Here is a 22,739-nt window from a genome sequence, read left to right on the forward strand (position 1 = left end):
TGGTATTCGGCTTTTCTGGGACCCAGGCTGTACCTGGCTCCCATTTCTGTCAGAATCAGTAGGAGTACAAATATGAGCTCCTTCTGCCGATGCCGCCCCGAACTTCCAATCTTTCAGTAATCTGATGGCCTCAAGAAAGCCAAAGTCTCTTCAAAGGCAACTCCCTAACCTGGCTCGGCTGCATAGAGACCGATCCCAGAGGAAATGTGAGGAGGTTTCGTCCTCCTTATTAGACGGCACCGTGGGCTATCCGCCAATCCAAGCAGATAAAGGTGCCGTAGGAGCCTACAGTGGCCTGTGAGCATACTGACCACCAGCGGGAGCATCTTCTACGATCTAGAAGAAGAAGAGGGGCTGTGAGATTTTTGGACGGCCTCACTATGTGGTGCCTAGCCTGTCTCAAACCTCCACAACTGGCCAGGAGGCCTGAAGCCTCCGCAGAAGAAGCTCTCTGAGATTTCCTCGAGCCCTCGAGCAGAACTGAAGGGCACCCCAATCACAGGTTCGGGTCCCACAGGAAGAGTGGATGAGCCCCGTTGTGCCAGAGCGTCAGCTCGTTCGTTTCATTCCACACCTGTGTGTCCCGGTACTCATACTAAGCTACCCCTGTTGGTCAGAGTAACATCGTCCAATGCTCTCTTGCACTCAAGAACCAGCTTAAAGCTGACCTCAAGAACCTCGGCGGTTCCATAGCCTTTAGCGCTGCATGACTGTCCGAGCACATAGAGATGGTCTTGCCAGAGCAAGCCCTGCAACGAGAGCCTGGCTAGACTCAAATCCGACTTCACCACCATACACTCGTCCATTCTGGGCCCATCTGTGAACCAGGTGAGCCCATTCCGACAGATTAGTGTGGGTTCTCGTTCTAGCCACTCATCCCGATCAGGAAATTGAACCAAGAAGAGGATGAGAACTCAAATTGAGGGACCATGCTGTCCTGTATCATAGAAAGCACAGGACAACACTCGATAGCCTGTCTCCAAATTTGTATATGGGCACAATGGCCCATCAGCCCATCCGCCCATTCATTCCCAACCAGTATCCAAAGCAGTTAAGACGATAGGCTGCCATGATGGCTTCGTGCTCTACACAATGAGTATTCCTAGCTTCCTTTCGTTCTTCATCGGTATTATATTTTTTAGGTCTCACCATATCCGTGGCCAAAATTTTAGGATCAACAAACTTTCAAAAAAATTAAAAATTAAGGTCTTAAAATAATAAACTTCTTGGGAGTATTATAATATAAAGTAACATAAAACGTAAAATTATTTTGCTTAATTACTGATGAAGTAGTAAAATTTCCGAGTAAGTATATTTTAATCATCAGTGAATCATCAATTATTGGTAGATTGAATTAGCAATAAATCAACCGTATCGTTTTAAGAACTAAATACTTACTATTGATTAAGACTCATTAGATTGAAATGATATTTTATGTGAGCTCCACACTCTCGTTGAAGTCAATCGAGGTTCAACAAGTACGAGAGTGTAGACGGCCACCTTGTGCAACATTGCCTCACTTCGTTCTACTTCCATTCTCTGTCGGTCTGGCGCGTCCGAGTCAAAGGGATCTTTGTCGGTATCGCACCGCTTGAATGTGTTCCTCGCGAAGTAGAACGAGTGTGTAGAGAGGTACTTCGGACAACTTTGGCGAAGTAACTTCGCTGAGAGTGTGGAGCCCGCTTTAGTCTGTTGTTAGTCTGTTGTACAACTTTGATAACAAATAAGTTACTTTCGGAGAATCGCTTCCTTTTCATACTTCGCACAAAGTGTAGGTACTGTAAACCCTATAAAATTATGTTAAACAAACGTTTCTGGCTATTACCAGAGGCGTACGACAGGGGACAGTGAATGGTTGACCCTTCCCAAATTCTACGCCACTGGCGGAAATGCCTTTTTAGCGCAATTTTTCGATTCTCCAATACTCTCTATGTAAATAACATACACTTCATTCGCAACGATAAAGTCATTAGTTTTCGAGATGTTTGAAGTTAAACATGTAACGGCACAGATATTGGATTAATGTATTGTTCCGCTTAATTTTAAACTACAAATATCTCTAAAATCAATGATTTTATCGTTAAGACTGAAGAGTATATTATTCATTCATAATGATAAAATCATAAGTTTTCGAGATATTTGAAATTAAGAATTCAGCAGCACAATGCATTAATCAAAATATTTATGCTGTTACTTGTTTAAGTTCAAATATCTCGAAAACTAATGATTTTATCGTTAGGAGTGAGGAGTACGTTATTTACATACAGAGTATATTACTCTCTATTGAGGAATAACACTACTTCATCAAAACTAAAATCTCTTTTCGTAACCCTTACAAATAACATGTGTTTGACATACTGTAACGTTTGAAAAAACTCCAACATTAATTTAATATCCCAATTCCCAAAAAGAATGTCTATTTTTTTAATTTATTTTGTGAAGTTCAATATCATTATAAGATCCCAAGCCGACCCTGTATACAGCCATGAAGTATTGCAGCAACATTTCAATGTGTTACAAGATTCCTGTTTATTTGAGACGCAAAAACAGAATTTGTAAGAAGTGTTGACAAAAGTACAGTTCTAATGCGTAGATGAACTTTCTAGAACAAATCTTGAACTGAAAGTTGAGTTCTTGTCAACTAAGCATCCCTAAGGATCAAAATCGCTCGGTACTTCCGTCGTATTTTCCCCGATCTGTGGCTTCAGACCGAAGCGCAGATCAGTCCGGTTTGATTTCTTCAAGCGTGAAGATCGCTTGCCGACTCACCCCAAAAGGGCGTGGTGCCTTTTGTTACCCGCCGGTAAAGGGTATAGTATGTCGTTCTGGAAGATCTAGTGTGAGGGCACGATGTTTTTTTTACCCCGTAGTGAAGTTGGGTGCTCTTACACTGTGTTTGAGTTGTGACGCAGTACTATACGCCGGCGTGGTATGAAGTCCCTGTATCTTGTCCAAGTTCCTGTTTAAATGAAGTCTTCCGAGTCCCGATTGATGTCCTGATGTAGACATTTTGAGTTCCAGTCCCGTGATGTTTATCCAGTTGATTGCCCCGAAATAAAAAGGAAGCCATGAAGCCCACCTCAGGTCGATGACCCTGCTTGTTTGTAGATGAACCCCCTTTCCGTGTAGTTTGTGACGTGTGATAAAGGATTTTGTTTAAATATGGTATGATATATTTTTTTAAATTTTGCAAGGATCCCAAATGGATAAATATTTTTGTTGGTAAAGAGTTTTGAAAAATAATAGTTGTTTGTGCTTTCATGATGCAACTTGTAAATTAAAATGACAGTGACTTTGACCTTTGACAGCTGCGTCAAAATTTTGTTTTGACATACACTGTCCAACAAGTTCTTTTGTCATTCTTTTGTTATGTTAAATTGAAGATTTTTTTTGTAATGTAAAAGATTTGTAGATATTTTGTCCTGTAAAATCATTTCCTGTTAAAAGTTTTTTTGTTTGTTTAAAAAAAAAACCACCGTAAAGTTTTAAATAAATGTTTGTGAAAGTGTATCTATCATCTCATTCCTGTAGCCTTTGGAAAAATTTTAACAGAAAACTAATGCAACTGTATGAAAGTTTTAGTTCAGAAGAAAAGAAAGAATATGGCATAGAAGCCAATAATAAGGAAAGATGTTGTCCCAATGTAACCCCAAAGAGGAATCAATGATGATTGTCCCCCCGATTGGTACCCGTAAGTAAGAAAGTATCCAGTAAGTACCCATAGGTGAAATAGAGGATTTATTTCAAACGGCGTCCCTTTTTGTTAAATAGTAGAAAGATCCTCTAGTCAGAGTAAGTACCCTTATGTATTTAGTTATGGTAGTGTAGTCATCTTAACACCCCTTCACCCTCCCTAACGAATCTACGACCTAGCTCCCGCACAACAAATGAGCTGCCGTCCCGCAACGAGGCTTTATGTGTCTGCTTCTTCTTCTTTAGCCCCATTCTTACCCCCCAGTATCTCTATAGATAGTCTTTCCTTGTTCCCATATGAGCAGACATGTAAAACGCTTCAAATGGCGCCCAACGTGGGGCGTGTTATTTCTACCCCCTGACCCCATTAGCATGTGCCCACTACCATATCCCTTTAGCCTCCTTTCGGTCTCATTTGTACTACAACTGTTAGGCAGTGCCCGTCTTGGGTAGCCGATCTCAGTTTGTGGTGCAAGTGTTTCCGATAACATGGAAGCTCGACTCGTGTCATGTTTTGTATGCCCATTGTTACAAGTCTAGCTTGTAGACATGTTCAACTAGTAGTTAGCCTATCTACTAGTCCCCAATATCTTTAGCCACCCCCCCACTTAGTGTTACGCTTGTAATACTTGTAACGTACACCCTGAAGTTTGACCCGAGTAAATATCGCCCAAGTCTTCCCATGTAGTTTAGCCCAGATTCCTCTTGTCTTGCCCCCCCGAAACTGTTTCATGTCTTTTAGTGCCCCCGAAACTGTTTCAGTCTGTTAGTCCCCATGAAAGAGCCCATTTTTGTAGTTTTTGTTGCAAAAGTTAATAATTTTTCCAAAGAGGTGTAAGTATGTACACATTTTGTTGTGATGTTGATTTGGTCATGCTGTTGATTGTATAGGCATGTACCATTTCATACATCATAGTGTATTTAACTTGTAACCCCATATGTATACTGGTATTGTATTGTATTGTATGTATCGTAGAACAGAATTGTATGTTATTGTAGCGTACTAACTGTATTGTATTGATATTGTACCCATGATGAAAGCATTGATTTGAATTTTTTTGAAAATATTGATGAAATATATAGACAAACAGTTGAATAAAAAAGTAACGTAAAATTTTTTTTGAAAATTTTGATTAAAAGTAACGTTAAATATTTTGAATATTGAATCCAATTATGAAGTATAACAGTATGTTGTATTTTTTGCATGTATTCCTATAGATCAACAGTTTTTTACAGAATAACCGTTTTTTGTGATTATTGATTTGGTCATTTGAGTAGATGTGTAATGTTGTTGGTATGGTCCGTGTATGAGCTTAGCCCCGTATAGTCTGTGTGAGAGTAGTCCCTTGTTTTTCCAGCGAAGCCTATCTCTGTTGGTGTATGTCATGCCACAGGTTAGTTGGAGAAGTCATCCCATTGAGAAGTCATCCCCTTGAGAAGTGGCCCCGTGAAGAAGTGAAGAGGGAAACCGTGGAGAGGCCCCCCACTTCTGTGTTTTTTTCAAGCAGCCAGGAGAAAAGCTGTCACTTTTAGATTTGAAGATAGCGTTCTCTGTCGACACTGTTTGAGAATAACTGTCTTGAAGTGTAGAAGTTAGCCCCTGAAAAAGCCCCCCCCTTGTCTGTGTTGCCCCTTGTTTTTTTTTTTTTTTTTGACTAATCTATCTTTGAAGGTGTCAAAAGGATGCCAGAGGTTAGTTAAAAAGAGCCCGTGAAGTAGTAGTTGAAGTCTCCCCCCCAGTGAAGTAGTTGAAGTCCCCCCGTGAATGAAGTATGTCTTTTTGTATCTGACATGTCACAAGTGTAATACTCGTGATGAAGGAAGTGTTGTTCAGCTATCTGTGAACACTTTCATTAGTAGTCGGAGCAAGAAATGTCTTATCCCGTGTGAGCTCATATAGGAACCAAATTTCAATATTGTTTGTGTTTGTAAGCCCCTGAGTATATCTAGAAGTCAAAAAGTATGTTGTTGTCTGTTTGTTTGTCTATCCCTGTTTTGTCTGGAAGTTTTAGAGCCCATTGTCTGTTGTCCCGTGTTGTCTATTAGCCTGTGTTGTCTATTAGCCCGTGTTGTCTATTAGCCCGTGTTGTCTATTAGCCCGTGTTGTCTATTAGCCCGTGTTGTCTGTTAGCCCGTGTCCGTGCTGGAGTTTGATTTTTTTTGGCGAATAGTTAGTTGACCTCTCTTCTCTTTGTTGATTGAAAGTAGGCCAAGAGCAGAAGCTGTGACAAGGCTGGTGAGGTTAGGATCTGGCCGCGTTGAGTACAGGTGAAGCTTGCTTTCGGTCGATAAATGGAAGCGGTTGTTCGTCAGAACTGTCATACTTTCCAATGTCCCTTTGGTCTTCCCCTTGCGTGTTGCTTTCACCCCCTGTTTTGAAAAAGTAGCCCCCCGTTTTGAAAAATAAAGTCCACCCCCAGTCTTGAGAAATGAAATGCCCCCAGTTTTGAAAAGTAAGTCTATCCCCAGTTTTGAAAAGTAAAGCCCAACCCCCCTGTCTTGAAAAATGAAGTCTATCCCCTGTTTCGAAAAGTGAAGTGTAGCCCTGTTTTGAAAATGAAGTCTTTCCCCAGCTTGTGATTTGAAAATGAGAGAGTTGTCTAGTGAACGTTCATGAAAGGTTCTTATGTCCTGGATTGGACTGTTGATTGAAAACGTAATGATGTAGTGTTCTCTATATCATATGTTGCGTTCATTTCCCTTAGTCTTGTTTAAAAAGTTTGATATCCTGTTTGAACCCAGTATACTAGTCTTTTTGGTCTTTTGTTGTTGTCACACATACCCCCTCCCCCTTGTTAGTCTTGTTTTGATTTTAGCCCTTGTTGTTGTCATATACCCCTTTGTCTAGCCCTGTCTTGTTTGAATGAGTTGTTGAAGTAAGTTGTTGGTGAGATTTTGTCTCACTGAGGTGTTTAGACTGGATTGTCTAAATCCTCGTTTTGCAGAACCGTTGCCGAAATGTCCCGTGAAACTCGCTAGGTGTTAGCAGAGTTTGGGCAGATGTTTATCTGTCAAACATCAACTTTTTAGTTTTTGTGAACCGCTCGCGGTTAGGCAACGAGGTGACAAGGCTGTGTCTGCCCTGGTATGTCACTTGTGTTACTGCTGTGGATGTCAGCGAGGTCCACACAGGGCACAAGTTTAGTTTCTTTCCCAAGGCACAGAAACTCTTGTCACCTACAGTTCTTTGTAGAGTCAAGAAACATTTAAGTCTACTCGACTTTAAAGAGTCTGGCGATTGATGGCACGCTAGCCCAATCCCTAACGACTTTTTTGTTTTGTTTAATCCCCACTAGCCATTATCTAAATATTTTGATATTGTTGTCCTGTCACACCTAAGACGTCCATGTTGGATTTTTTTCTGTTTGTTATCGAAAACTGGATAATCTTATCCAGGTTTCTCTTTTGCGCGGAGGCTTTGTAACGTTTGAAAAAACTCCAACATTAATTTAATATCCCAATTCCCAAAAAGAATGTCTATTTTTTTAATTTATTTTGTGAAGTTCAATATCATTATAAGATCCCAAGCCGACCCTGTATACAGCCATGAAGTATTGCAGCAACATTTCAATGTGTTACAAGATTCCTGTTTATTTGAGACGCAAAAACAGAATTTGTAAGAAGTGTTGACAAAAGTACAGTTCTAATGCGTAGATGAACTTTCTAGAACAAATCTTGAACTGAAAGTTGAGTTCTTGTCAACTAAGCATCCCTAAGGATCAAAATCGCTCGGTACTTCCGTCGTATTTTCCCCGATCTGTGGCTTCAGACCGAAGCGCAGATCAGTCCGGTTTGATTTCTTCAAGCGTGAAGATCGCTTGCCGACTCACCCCAAAAGGGCGTGGTGCCTTTTGTTACCCGCCGGTAAAGGGTATAGTATGTCGTTCTGGAAGATCTAGTGTGAGGGCACGATGTTTTTTTTACCCCGTAGTGAAGTTGGGTGCTCTTACACTGTGTTTGAGTTGTGACGCAGTACTATACGCCGGCGTGGTATGAAGTCCCTGTATCTTGTCCAAGTTCCTGTTTAAATGAAGTCTTCCGAGTCCCGATTGATGTCCTGATGTAGACATTTTGAGTTCCAGTCCCGTGATGTTTATCCAGTTGATTGCCCCGAAATAAAAAGGAAGCCATGAAGCCCACCTCAGGTCGATGACCCTGCTTGTTTGTAGATGAACCCCCTTTCCGTGTAGTTTGTGACGTGTGATAAAGGATTTTGTTTAAATATGGTATGATATATTTTTTTAAATTTTGCAAGGATCCCAAATGGATAAATATTTTTGTTGGTAAAGAGTTTTGAAAAATAATAGTTGTTTGTGCTTTCATGATGCAACTTGTAAATTAAAATGACAGTGACTTTGACCTTTGACAGCTGCGTCAAAATTTTGTTTTGACATACACTGTCCAACAAGTTCTTTTGTCATTCTTTTGTTATGTTAAATTGAAGATTTTTTTTGTAATGTAAAAGATTTGTAGATATTTTGTCCTGTAAAATCATTTCCTGTTAAAAGTTTTTTTGTTTGTTTAAAAAAAAAACCACCGTAAAGTTTTAAATAAATGTTTGTGAAAGTGTATCTATCATCTCATTCCTGTAGCCTTTGGAAAAATTTTAACAGAAAACTAATGCAACTGTATGAAAGTTTTAGTTCAGAAGAAAAGAAAGAATATGGCATAGAAGCCAATAATAAGGAAAGATGTTGTCCCAATGTAACCCCAAAGAGGAATCAATGATGATTGTCCCCCCGATTGGTACCCGTAAGTAAGAAAGTATCCAGTAAGTACCCATAGGTGAAATAGAGGATTTATTTCAAACGGCGTCCCTTTTTGTTAAATAGTAGAAAGATCCTCTAGTCAGAGTAAGTACCCTTATGTATTTAGTTATGGTAGTGTAGTCATCTTAACACCCCTTCACCCTCCCTAACGAATCTACGACCTAGCTCCCGCACAACAAATGAGCTGCCGTCCCGCAACGAGGCTTTATGTGTCTGCTTCTTCTTCTTTAGCCCCATTCTTACCCCCCAGTATCTCTATAGATAGTCTTTCCTTGTTCCCATATGAGCAGACATGTAAAACGCTTCAATACATGTAAACAATACGTACGAGTGCAATTATTAATTCAGATCAAATGCGCGCGGCGCTCGATGCAAACTTATGCGCAATGTACTCAGTTGCGCACCTTTGCGCAGTTTGTCTTATATATTTTTTTATTCCTTACATTATAATCTTTCATTTAGTGAAGGATTTAATGTGCCACAAGATGGCACAATAAACGTAATACGCTGTCAAACATTAATTTTATCAAAAATTGTATAGGTTTTGAGACAGCCGATTATATCAAAATCAAACTCACCTTTCCGTGAAGCTAACTATGCTATTTTAATCTTTAAAGTATGTACTTTTATCTCAAATAACTACTTGTATATTAGCTATCCACATAAATGAAGTAATAATCAAAGTAAAAGGCAGCCTCTGAGGATTTAAATTTGGTGTATAAAATTATATTGAATTTAACAAACATAAAAATCAAGTTTTGCTGAAAATTTGCATCATGAGTAGTACAAACAAAAAACAAACCCCTTAATTTCGGCATTCTCAGATTTTTTTTGTACTTACGATCACGTTTCCTTCAATTTTGAACACTGTGCAGCGTAGCTCTAGTTTGGCAAGTCATTTGTTGGAAAAGCTCGAGTTTTTTTGTGAAGATCAAGTTCACTTTCGGAGAATTGTCTAACTTTGGCGTGAATTTGTCTTATGAAATCGATCGAGTTTGGCAAGTCATGAATGTCAGTGTGTGAGGTTGTCAATTTGAGCCAGTTGGTAGTTCAGTTTTTTTTTTCGTAGGTGGCGCTAAGGGTTATTGTCCTGGGCAACTGCGTTTCCGCTTGACGTGTCGTCCTAACCTTTTATTAGATATTATTACCGGTGACACTGTCACTGTACTATCAACATTAACGATTTTGTCCAATATGATCTTTCATATAAATATGACTGATTACGACTCTGGCAACTGTTAGATTTGACTAAAATGTTATATGAGGCAGACCTTGTATATTATAATAATAATACATACAGGGTAGCGAGAAAGTATGGAAACACGGTAATTTCTCCGAAACCGCTGGAACGATTTTTATAGATTTTGGTGGGTAAGGGTTTTCTAATACGGCCGATATTATAGTGGTAATTACATTGTTGTCAAATATTCCGTTTTTCTGGAAATCTAATGAACTTTCTTATTTCAAATGGAACACCCTGTATATTTTTTGCATTTTGACGTCCTTAAGAAATACTGATTATTTTTTATATATTTCCTACACCTAAATGCCATAATTTCGGATTTATTGCTACATTTATTAAAAAAAAATTTAAACACATTAAAAAAATCAAAAAAATCAGGTTCTTTGGATCATTGGGAACAAAAAAGATTTATAAACAATGTAAAACTGAAAAAATCGAAAAATTATGATTTTCAAGATTCAAAAACACACGTAAAAAAATAATTTTTGAAATTACGAAGTATGTTCCTTAATTCAATCTCAAACCTTCTTTTATCAGCTCCTTATAAGAATTTTTGGCACGTTTTATTCTATAACATTTTTTTTAATTATTAATGAAGCGCATATGAGAGGACGGGCGATCGGGCTGCATTAACAACTAGAAGAGTGTTTTAAAATGCAACAAGCCTAAATTACTTATCGGTAGCTGATAAAATAAGTTTTGAACTGGAATTTAGGCCCTTCGTTGTTTCAAAAATAATATTTTTTACGTGTGTTTTTGAACCTAGAAAATCGTCATTTTTCGATTTATTTCAGTTTTAGATTGTTTATAACTAGGAACCTTTAGGAAAAAATTACAAAAGACCTTTTTTGTTTTCAATGATTCAAAGAATCTAAAATAATGTCTATCCGGGCTAAAAAATTTAATTTTTATAATTTGTTTAAATAAATTTTCTTAATAAACGTAGTAATAACTCCGAAATTATGGCATTTAAGTATAGGGAATATAACATAAAAAAAATCAGTATTTCTTAAGGACGTCAAAACGCAAAAAATATATAGGGTGTTCAATTTGAAATAAAAAAGTTCATTAGATTTCCAGAAAAACGGAAGATTTGACAACGATGTAATTACCACTATAGTATCGGCTGAATTAGAAAACCCTTAAGGCTGTATGACACTATGCATTTTCTTGTATCATTTCTAATATCGTTTCTGATATGTCAAAAAAATGCATAGTGTCATACACAGATACAAGAAACGATATCAGAAACGATACAAGAATTTGTGTCAGACACAGATTCTTGTACAAGAAGTGCGCCAATTTCTGCGCAAAGAGCAAAAACGTAAATCCTGCTGGTAAAACTTCTAAATGTCATAATGGCGGCTGAGAATGAGATCATATGATTTATGTCTTGATGAATTTATTTGTGTTTTTGTAGGTATTTTTTATAAATCTTTTATTGATACTTAATATACCGTTTGGTATGGACTACTGTTCTACTAATAACCATATATTTAGCTCCTAATAAAGTTCAAACTATGTATAACTTTCGGTTTCATATTGCATAATTTTTTAATAGAGGAAAATACAATAGCTCCTAATTTGGATCAAACTGAAGATAATTCTAATGCAAATATTTTAGCACAAATATCAAAACAAAATAAAAAACAAATAATCAACAGTCAACGTAAAAATTCAAGTTAACATTAAAATATTTGTTTTTAAAAGTTTATAAATTTTATAAAATCCTTAAAACCAGCTGTAGACGCAGTACTACCATACCAATGTAACGTGAAACAGGGTGACAAACAAAATTTCGACCAATCACGTGCCGAATTTCATACAATTTTCGATACAAGAACTTGCATAGTGTCATACAGGGCACAAATGTACGTACAAGAAATGATACAAGAAAATGTATACAAGAAACGATATCAGAAACGATATTAGAAATGATACAAGAAAATGCATAGTGTCATACAGCCTTTAGAAGCGAATCGCACCAATTCGGCAAGACTCGAACATTTAAGTTCTGTTATGTCTGGTTATGTAATCTGTTCTTTGTTATGAAATTTTATTTCTGTACATTAATAAGGTGTTTTGTCTTTGTTTTCTTGGTTGATTGACCATCTGCTAACATTTGGAGTTAGTGGAAAGTTGGTGGAAAACATTTTATTTTCAAATTTTTTTTCTAAATCTTCGTCATTGGCCTCAAGTACCAAATTGTACAAAACCAGGCAAAATGACAAAATATGTATCTTGGGTGAAAGAAACCAAAAATAGAAAAAAATTTAAACAAATTGAATTATATTTATATTGCTGTCAAATACAACATTTGACTGACAGCTACCAACTTTTAAGGTACAGCCTTTACCCTCCAAAATCTATAAAAATCGTTTAAGCGGTTTCCGAGAAATTACCGTGTTTCCAAACTTTCTCGCTAACCTGTATAGTATTATATCTGATCTAATGAAAATATTGTGTATAAATATGTCATCTGTATCTTGGAAACTCGTCTTTTGCGAAAAACTACATAATCACTTTTGTTTTTCAACGAATTTGCTGACATTTAAAAATAATTTGAACTTATTGGTCAAATACGTAAGTGCCGAATGATAATTCTCTGCTGAATCTTTTACACTATTAATAATTCACAGAGTAAATTTTGTAAACAACTTATGCAAAAATAGTATTATTCGCGTATTTGGTTTCAGTACCATAATCAAAGTAATTAACTGAATTATATAACATTCACATCACACAAGATGCGCTTATTATGCATATTATTATGTGAATCAATCCTAATATTTATAGTCTGAGATCTGAGATCCCACTGCAGAATCACTAAGTTCATAAGTTAATTAATTAAAATCAAATTTTTATATAAACTTAAGGGCCGGTTGTTCGAACGCTAATCAACAATGATCACTATCAAATATTTAATTACTGTCACCAAAACTGTCAATGTCAACTTTTATTGGGTTGCTGAAAACATAATTGATTAAAATTATGAGATTAGTTAATCAATTAACATAACAATTATTAACATAATTGATTAAGTAATTTCATATTCTGTTTTCAGCAACCCAAATAAAGTTGACATTGACAGTTGGTAATAGTAATTAAATATTTGATAATGATCATTGTTGATTAGATTTCGAACAACCGGCTCTTAGAATAAGATAATACATTGATAAAAGGTTGCCAGTCAAAAATTGGCCGCAAATAGTTTTAATTAAATTAATTTATCAAAAATGAAAACCATTTTCAATTCCGTTGCAACACGAAACTCAGCCGCATTATATTCTAGTTCAATCAGAGAGTGCAGCAGGCACCTCTACCGGTTTCGAAACTTATTTGTCTCTCATCAGGAGGCACATATGCTGCTCTCTCTGACCCAACCAGGACAAACCCCGGCGTGCCGTTACGGATTGCAACGAACGAAATGACAGGGAGGCTTAACTGCTAGCAAAAGACTAAGTTTTCAATCTAATAGCATATAAAACAACACCAAAAAATGTTGCTCTAAAGGGAACCATTCTTGTTGGAACTTATCGCGCTGAGCAGATGGGACGTGAATTATAAATTGTAAAATTCCCTCATCTTCTTTAGTCTCGGCATCCGTTATGGCTTGCAAATTTTAGAAGCATTGGAGGTGTAACCAGAGAAGTAATATTTTTAATGTTGTTTTATGTGCTATTAGATTGAAAACTTAGTCTTTTAAATTAATTTACGGGTGAGCTGTTGAAAAATCTTCCCAGAAGAGCTATCGTAAAATTAACAAACCTCTTTAACGGTGCATTCAGATTAAAATATGTACCAATGATATGGAAGATGGCGGAAGTCATTATGATTCCTAAACCAGGAAGCACATGAGGTTTCGTCATACAGACCGATATCTCTGCTTCCTGTAATATCGAAGCTGTTTGAGAAATTGCTCCTTAAGCGAATAAAACCAATTATTGAAGCAAGAAATTTGATACCGACACATCAATTCGGATTTAGAAATAAGCATTCAACAATTGACCAGGTGCACAGAATCACAAATATTATCGAAAGATCCCTAGAAGAAAAGAAAGTCTGTTCGACTGTATTCCTTGATGCTGCACAGGTTTTTGATGAAGTCTGGCATGAAGGTTTAACATACAAACTAAAATGTTTTTTACCTATACAGTACTCAAAACTTTTACAATCATACATAAAAGAACGACATTTTAGAATTAAGCAAGAAGACTGTTTTTCAGACTTAAAAGAAATTAGAGCAGATGAGGTTTCGTCATACAGACCGATATCTCTGCTTCCTGTAATATCGAAGCTGTTTGAGAAATTGCTCCTTAAGCGAATAAAACCAATTATTGAAGCAAGAAATTTGATACCGACACATCAATTCGGATTTAGAAATAAGCATTCAACAATTGACCAGGTGCACAGAATCACAAATATTATCGAAAGATCCCTAGAAGAAAAGAAAGTCTGTTCGACTGTATTCCTTGATGCTGCACAGGTTTTTGATGAAGTCTGGCATGAAGGTTTAACATACAAACTAAAATGTTTTTTACCTATACAGTACTCAAAACTTTTACAATCATACATAAAAGAACGACATTTTAGAATTAAGCAAGAAGACTGTTTTTCAGACTTAAAAGAAATTAGAGCAGGTGTTCCACAAGGCAGTGTGTTGGGTCCGGTCCTATACCTACTATACACGTGTGATATACCTGTACTGGAAGACAACACAGTTGCCACCTTTGCTGATGATACAGCTATTCAAGCAGTAGGGACGACAAGTGAAGAGGAGACCAACAAGGTCCAAATAGCAGTTAACCAAATCCATAAATGGACACAAAAATGGAGAATCAGGCTGAATGAAGCTAAACCTGTCCATGTTAATTTCACCAACAAAAAAATATAATATATCAGTGATAATCAACAATATCCAAGTACAATACTCAGATACTGCTAAGTATTTGGGTATAGTATTTTTACTACAAAAACGTTATTACGTAGGTCAAAATTTTTGACGTAAGAGAACTGTCAAAACATTAGAATGTGACTTTTCATTATTGCCGTGTTTATAATAAACATAGCAATAATGAAAAGTCACATTCTAATGTTTTGACAGTTCTCTTACGTCAAAAATTTTGTCCTACGTAATAACGTTTTTGTAGTAAAAATACTATATAACATTAGATGCAAAACTACGCTGGAAGGTGTACGTTAAGAAAAAAAGGGAAGAACTAAATACAAGATATAAAAAAATGTATTGGCTAATTGGAAGAAAATCCACATTGTCGATGCATCATAATAAGTTACTAATTTACAAACAAATATTGAGACCTGTATGGACTTATGGATGCCCACTATGGGGGTGTACTAGACCAAGTAATATAACAGTAATACAAAGATTCCAGAACAAAATACTAAGAAATATTGTAGATGCTCCTTGGTATGTGACAAACAGTGATCTCCATAAGGACCTAGGAATGGAAACTGTGGATATAATCATCAAGAAGATGGCAGGAAGTCACGAGCAACGACTTTATATGCACGAGAATATTGAGGCAATCCAGCTCCTCGATACCACTGGGCAAGTCAGAAGACTGAAGAGTACAAAGCCTTTTGAACTAGTTTAAGTGATAGGTGATAGTGAAAAGCAGAGCATAGTGCTTGTGCGCGTTAGTGTGTATGCTAGAATAGTGCACTATCTTGTTAGGTTAGATAAGAGACGCTATGGGGTAAGCTCTTAATTTTAAGGAACAGTAATAATTTAGGTTAGGTTAAAATGCTCATTGGTCAATTATGACCAGATTGTAATTATTGTAATAATCATCATCGTAGTGATGATTATGGGAAAAAAATTAATTTAAATCATTTTTGAAACAAAATGTCGTTCATGACGTAGGTGCATATTTTTTTATATCAAATTAAAGCTAATTTTTTTCTAATACGTTGATATAAGGGTGTCTGTGAAAAAATGGCCGCAAATTAGGGTTGCCAGTTATTAAAAATGCGAGGTATCAGAGATAAAGTGAAAGAGAATAAGCACGCAGCGCTGCTCGTTTCACAAGGTTGACAAGGTTTGATGGCGAATGCGAGTTGTTAAAGAACTCGTCTTGACAAACCACTGGCGTTGCGCGCTAACTCTCTTTCACTTTATATCTGATACCTCGTAATTTTAATAGCTGGCAACTCTGATTTACAGCTATTTTTCACAGACAACTGTATATTATCATCGCATTAGAAAAAATAGCTTTAATTTGATATAAAAACATGCATCTAACTCATGAACGAAATTTTGTTTCAAAAATTAATTACTATTGTCCTTTTCATGAGCATTTTTCATTGCGTAACAAATGATAGGAAAAAGGGTAAGTCCGTGATAATACACATTTATGACATTTATTCTAACATGACATTTTAGTTAAATCTGACAGTTGTCACATTTTATTTTCAATTTGGAATAAAAACAAATCAAATGTGTTTCTTGCATTTATAAAATGGTATTTTCTTTGATTTGTATAGTCTTATAAATTATACAGATTATATTTGTAAGATTATTATCTAATTAAAAAAAAATTATTTTTTTTATTATAGCGCCATCTATCGACAACTAGAATAACTAGAATAAACGTTGTAAATGTCTGTAATCACGGACGTGCCTTTTTTTCTGTCACATACAATTTAATGCGTTAGAAAGAAATCGAAAAACTATGACGCACTGAAAGATGATCATGAGAAAAATAATATTAATTTAAATAAAACTAATTGTGGCAACTTTTTGACTGGCAACCTGTTATCAGTGTATCCCTAGTGATTTTGCAGTGGGACCTTGTACTATTATTAGTATAAACATTATAAAGTTTGCGCAATTAAACAATAATTTTCAGTAGAAATTACACGAGAGTACGACAGCTCTAAAATTATCGATTTGTATCTCAAGTGACACTTTGACAGTTTTAATTTCACGACCCGAAGGGGAGTGAAATTATGTCAAAGTGTCACGAGAGATACAAATCGATAATTTGTTTAGATCTTTAGTTCGGTCGCCTTTTAGAATTTCAGGAAACATCGATTAGGCAGGACATGTTGGTAAAGGGGATTAATATTGATATGACCCAGGATAGAATTGTGTGGAGAATGATGATGATAAAATCCAATAATATCAAACTGAGGTTATGTTTCGAATCCGAGCGGTATTAAGCCACATAGCCCACATACGGTAAAAATAAGAAGTAAATTAGGGGTTGAGATTATAAATTTGTTTTCATAGCGTAAAGATTTGCGACAAATCAAAAACGTTTGCGACAGTCACTGGAAATACGGAGAACACCAATGAATTAGTGATTTAATGACTTTTCTCATATTCGAGTTAATTGGAAGTAGCAAAGAGCATATGTCCGAACACGTGTATAAATTAGTAGAAGATGCGATAAATTAGATTAAGATCGTATAAGTAGAAATAGTCCTGTCGCCAGGGGGGGTACAACGGCCTCGTTAATTCAGATGGACTTACTCAAGTTTTTTTTATGTATTTTGACCCGTAGAACACGAATTTTTTGGGTAACAGTTGATCCGGATGTCGATAAGATTGTTATATACCAAGAACTTGAGGAATCAAATAACAGCGATTTTTGGCAAAACAAAACAATATTTTGTATTTTGTGGGCCATTTTAAGTAAAAAATATTTCTACAAGTTTTTTCGTAGGATGCAGTTTTCGAGATAAACGCGGTTGAACTTTAAAAAAATCGAAAAATTGCAATTTTTGAACCCGAATAACTTTTGATTAAAAAGTTTTAAAAAGTTTTAAAAGTTTAAAGTTTAAAGTTTAAGTCAAATTATATCGGTTTTGATTATTTGCATTGGTAAAAATTTATTTTTTTATTGTTTAACAAAGCTATAAACACGTAGGGTTTCCCGTGCTTTTACATGCGTTTTAACGCATGTAACGTAGAAATAGTCTTGATTGCACTAGTACCTATTCTACCTACTCGTTCGATTTTAAATGAGAAATCATAGAAACATCACTCACGCACTAGTTGTTTGTAGCTTTGTTTAACAATAACACAATAAATTTTTAGCAATGCAAATAATCAAAACCGACATAATTTGACTTGAACTTTCAAAGGCGCTAAGCAGAATTGCTATTTTATTTTTTAATCAAAAGTTATTCGGGTTTAAAAATTGCAGTTTTTCGATTTTTTGAAAGTTCAACCGCGTTTATCTCGAAAACTGTGCATCCTACGAAAAAACTTGTAGAAATATTTTTTGCTTAAAATGACCCAAAAAATACAAAATATTGTTTTGTTTTGCCAAAAATCGCTGTTATTTGATTCCTCAAGTTCTTGGTCTATAACAATCTTATCGACATCCGGATCAACTGTTACCCAAAAAATTCGTGTTCTACGGGTCAAAATACATAAAAAAAACTTGGGTAAGTCCATCTGAATTAACGAGGCCGTTGTATCCCCCCTGGCGACAGGACTAAAATATATTATCGATATGTTACAAGATTGTAACAACCGTTGTGAATTCAATCCCATTGAACATATTTGGGGAATATGCAAAACTTTGTATAATAACCATATTGGACGTAACGTAACGGTTACAATGATGCAACAGTTTTGGAAACTTTGCAAGAAGCATTAAATACTGCTACTCTTGCACTTTGGGGAAAAAGTGTGCGGAAAAGTGGAAAGTTAATAAAAGAATGTTGGATGCGTGAAAATCGCATCGAAGCAATAGGGAACTTGCATAAATTTTTAAATATTAAAATAATATTAAAAAACATAAGGTAACATGATCTTAAAATGCTTGCATGTAAAAAAACAAACATTTTTAACCCATACGCTTATTACGAGGCTTTGAAAATGCTATAAAATTCAAATTTCTAAGAGGCGCTTGAACGTCCTTCTATTGGTCTGACGTCAAGGACCACAACCGGGCTACGAGTCAAGCCCGGTTAAACGCGATTAGAGTATTACGGGAATTGTATATAACATTTTAATTGTATTTAGTTGGAAATTACCAGTTATTATTTATTTTCTTGCATAGTTGTTCTACAATCAGTTTATTTAGTTTCAAAGTGAAATTTATAAATCTTTAGAAATTTCTACCTTATAAAGTGCTTAAAACGCATAAATAGATACTATTACTCACGAGGGTTTTTCAAAAGAAAGCGATGAGGCTATTTTGGGGATTGTATACTACATTTTAATCGTCTTTAATTGAAATGCTAAGGGTAATTAATATAAAATTTAACTGGACCAACTTGGGGATTAAAAATACAAGATCTTAAATATTTACGAATTAATGGAACAGATTTTGCAAATATTCTCGAAGCATTGCTTTCGCTTATGCCGAAATCATCTCCAAGAGACATAAATGTGTGTCCTGTTCTTTTTTAGAGTTATAAATAGATGCATTGTTTGTGTTTTACAATATATTTCCATTAATTGAAACGTATACAATCTAGGTCTGTATTGTAACTTCATCACTGTACACTTCAGAGACAACATTTTACATTGTGTTGCTTCCTATTCTTTCGCATCTTTATCAAAAGATAAAGATTTCATTGTACCAATAGTCATCACTACCACTATATTGACTATTATCTTCAAATACAGAATGTCCTGATTCACATTTTGTACCTTCAAGCAATGTTTGCAAGTCTTTTGTAGGTGAAGTTCCTGCATCCTTATTATGTATTTTCAATGGCGACAACCCGACTCTAACAATCTTTTGAAATTTACTGAATAATCAAATACAAATCCACTGAATACCTTTACTTCTGATTTTAATATGAGTCTGTGTTGATGCATTATTCAGTTTTTGAGGTAAAGCTGGTTAGTTTAATTCAGGTCCTGGTTGAACTAAGTTTGTGAAACTAGGATCACACTGCCTATTATCATCATTGTCCTCTAGAACAGACCTAAAGGTAGAAGCGATATCTTCAAGAAGCTGTCGTTTACGTTTAACTCTTTTAAGAGCTGCTTCCCTCATGGGCTCAGAAAAAGTTCGTTTTCTGTCTGGTTAACAATCAAATATGTGCGGGACAACACCTGACTTAATAAATTTGGGACCACCCATAATCTTAAATTTATATAGTTATCCATGTCTTGCTCCAACTGCAACAAATAAACAAGTTTAAGTAGGCACATTTCATGAAACGACAACTACGTAATATTTTTTCTTGAAATAGAAAATGTCTTATTAGTATTAGGTACCTAATTAGATAAATACTCACATCGAAATGATCCTCACGGATATAAAGACCTTTGCTACTTTGTGTAATATCCTTTTTATCCCGCCTGCATGCCTTTAGCCATTTAAATCGACATTTTTTGTTCTACTGGTAGGGTAGAGTAAAAAAATATTTGTTGGATGTTCTGACAGTTGTGCTTTGGCATTCCGGCACTATATAGTACTTATATTGCGCAGATTTGTTTTCCATTTTAATAAAGTATATTATACACTAAATACAATAATATAAAAACCGAGCAAACAAGACAGTTATTCGACACGCACAACTAGCAATGGCAAAATGCATTCAATGCAATAGCTCACCGAACGGGCGAACGAGAACACAATGGTTGGTGACGTCAGACCCCAGCTCGCGCTTTTGAAGTTGTTTGAAACGGAAATTTTGGGCGCGGAACTATTATCAGTTGTTGTACGTACACTATTCATTGTTAAGACGTAATATTTTGAATATAACATTTTTAAACATTAATTAACAATTTTCTGCAAAAATATTTTTTGTGCAAGTTCCCTATTAACCCATTCATCATTTACAATCCAAATGAAGATACCGACGACAGTGAAACTTTCTCAACAAAGCGGACTGTTTAAGATTAAGTCAAAGTTCATATTGTTTAAAAACTACGAAACTACTACCCGTCAAAGCTGTCATTCCTAATCCAAAATAGTAGCAAATTCGTGAAATATATACTAGGTACATATTATACAGGGTGTAACGAAAATACAGGTCATAAATTTAATCACATATTCTGGGACCAAAAATAGTTTGATTGAACCTAACTTACCTTAGTACAAATGTGCATATAAAAAAAGTTACAACCCTTTGAAGTTACAAAATGAAAACCGATTTTTTCCAATATATCGAAAACTATTAAAGATTTTTTATTAAAAATGGACATATGGCATTCTTATGACAGTAGCATCTTAAGAAAAAATTATAGGTAAATTTGGACACCCTATAAAAAATTTATGGGGGTTTAGTTCCTTTAAACCTCCCCCCCCCCCCCAAACTTTTGTGCACGTTCCAATTAAATTATTATTGTAGTACCATTACTTAAACACAATGTTTTTAAAACTTTTTTGGCTCTTAGTACTTTTTCGAAAAGTCAGTTTTTATCGAGATATTTTGAATATTTGTCAAATCCACCACATATTTGTATATTGTTAATAAGTACGATTATGGAGACTTTGTAATAATATGAAAATTTATGTATGATTTACATTTTTAGGTATATTTTGAACCGTATTAAAAAAAAGCCATATCTCGATAAAAGGTGCCTTCTCGAAAAAATACAAAGAGGCAAAAAAGTTTTAAAAACATTGTGTTTAACTAATGGTATCGCAGTAATAGTTTAATTGGAGCGTACACAAACATTTGGGGGGTTTAAAGGAACAAAACCCCCATAAAATTTTTATGTAAACATATTAAAAAAGAAGCCGCAACTCGATAAAAACTGCCTTATCAAAAAAATACTAAGAGCCAAAAAAGTTTTAAAAATATTGAATTTAACTAATGGTACCACAATAATGATTTAATTGGAACGTACAGAAAAGTTTGGGGGGGTTTAAGGGAACAAAACCCCCATAAAATTTTTATGGGGAGCACAAATGTGACTATCATTTTTCTTTAAGATACTCCTGCCATAAGAATGCCACATATTCATTTTCAATAAAAAATCTCTAATAGTTTTCGGTATATTCGAAAAAATCGATTTTCATTTGGTAACTTCAAAGGGCTATAACTTTTTTATGTGCATATTTGTACTAAGGTAAGTTGGTTCATTCGAAATATTTTTGCTCCCAGAATATGTGATTTAATTTATGACCTGTATTTTTGTTACACCCTGTATAACGTATTTTTTCGTAATTTTATACAAAATATGCTGATTATAAATGATTATTCATATAATTATCTCTTGATATGCAATTTCGCAACTATAACACGTTTTATATAACTTTTATTATTGAATTGTTACAATATGTGCACTATATTATAAAAGTTTGTATAATAATTTTATCAACGTTTTAGATAAATGTCAAAGATGTTTCTAATTTTAGTAGACTACAAGAGATAACCGAAAACTTAAGTTATATAATAAATAGTATTTAGCCATTTTTTTTATCAAAATGTACAATTTCTAGAAGAATGACACCCGTGCTGAGCTCCCCCCCCCCCCCCCCCCACTTGCAAAAATTAACAAATAGCGCTGATTTATGAGCTATTAATGAGCTTTCATATTCCGCACATCAAAAATTTTGAGCTCGTTACACTGAGCGACTATTTGGCGACTACAGATCGTTTAATAATTTATGAGCTCGCAAAATAGACGCATTTCAATTATTGAATTGCAATTTTCTTTCTATAGTACAGTTACTGAAGGTAAAAATCAACTGCGACCTTCGATTTCAGCGAAACTCCATTAATTTTCATGAAAATTGGTGAGTGGATAGAGGACATCTCAAGGATCAAAAATAACATGGTACCAACTTGCAGTTTTTGCCTAGGGTAGATGTCACCCCTTCTCGGGGGTGAAAATTACTTTAGTAAAAATAACTCCACAAATCGATAGAGGGACAAATTCTAAGCAAAAAATAAATCGATACTTTTTGGATCAAATATTTTAATTTTTCTTTAAATAAATGCATGCTTTAATAAAGCGAGTTTTCATATATAACTCAAAACTGTAAGTTTTTACAAAAAAGTCTTCATCACTAAAATTGAAGCTAATAAAAACTATAATTTCATATTGAAATATTTTTCGTATCTCTGATGCTAATCTTTCTATTCTGAAG

At 35.1% G+C, this 22,739-nt stretch overlaps 1 protein-coding gene across 12 annotated transcripts in view; it reads left to right on the forward strand.

The window, feature by feature from the left end:
* The window catches only part of LOC114329180 (steroid hormone receptor ERR1), a 325,624-nt gene that overhangs the window by 203,237 nt on the left and 99,648 nt on the right, over nt 1-22,739 (forward strand). The window contains exons 1-2 of one of the 12 annotated variants that reach the window (XM_050654129.1): nt 2,391-3,165; nt 8,331-8,546. The exons of 6 other annotated variants lie outside the window; for them this stretch is intronic. Coding sequence is in view for 2 of the 6 variants with exons in the window: in XM_050654127.1 (XP_050510084.1) it covers nt 3,163-3,165 (3 nt within the window). In the remaining 4 variants the exon portion in view is untranslated. 5 more of the 12 variants (XM_050654128.1, XM_050654130.1, XM_050654127.1 and 2 more) reach the window with 5 other exon arrangements.

The sequence above is a fragment of the Diabrotica virgifera genome, chromosome 6 (genome assembly GCF_917563875.1).
Source record: "Diabrotica virgifera virgifera chromosome 6, PGI_DIABVI_V3a".
Lineage (NCBI taxonomy): Eukaryota > Metazoa > Arthropoda > Insecta > Coleoptera > Chrysomelidae > Diabrotica > Diabrotica virgifera.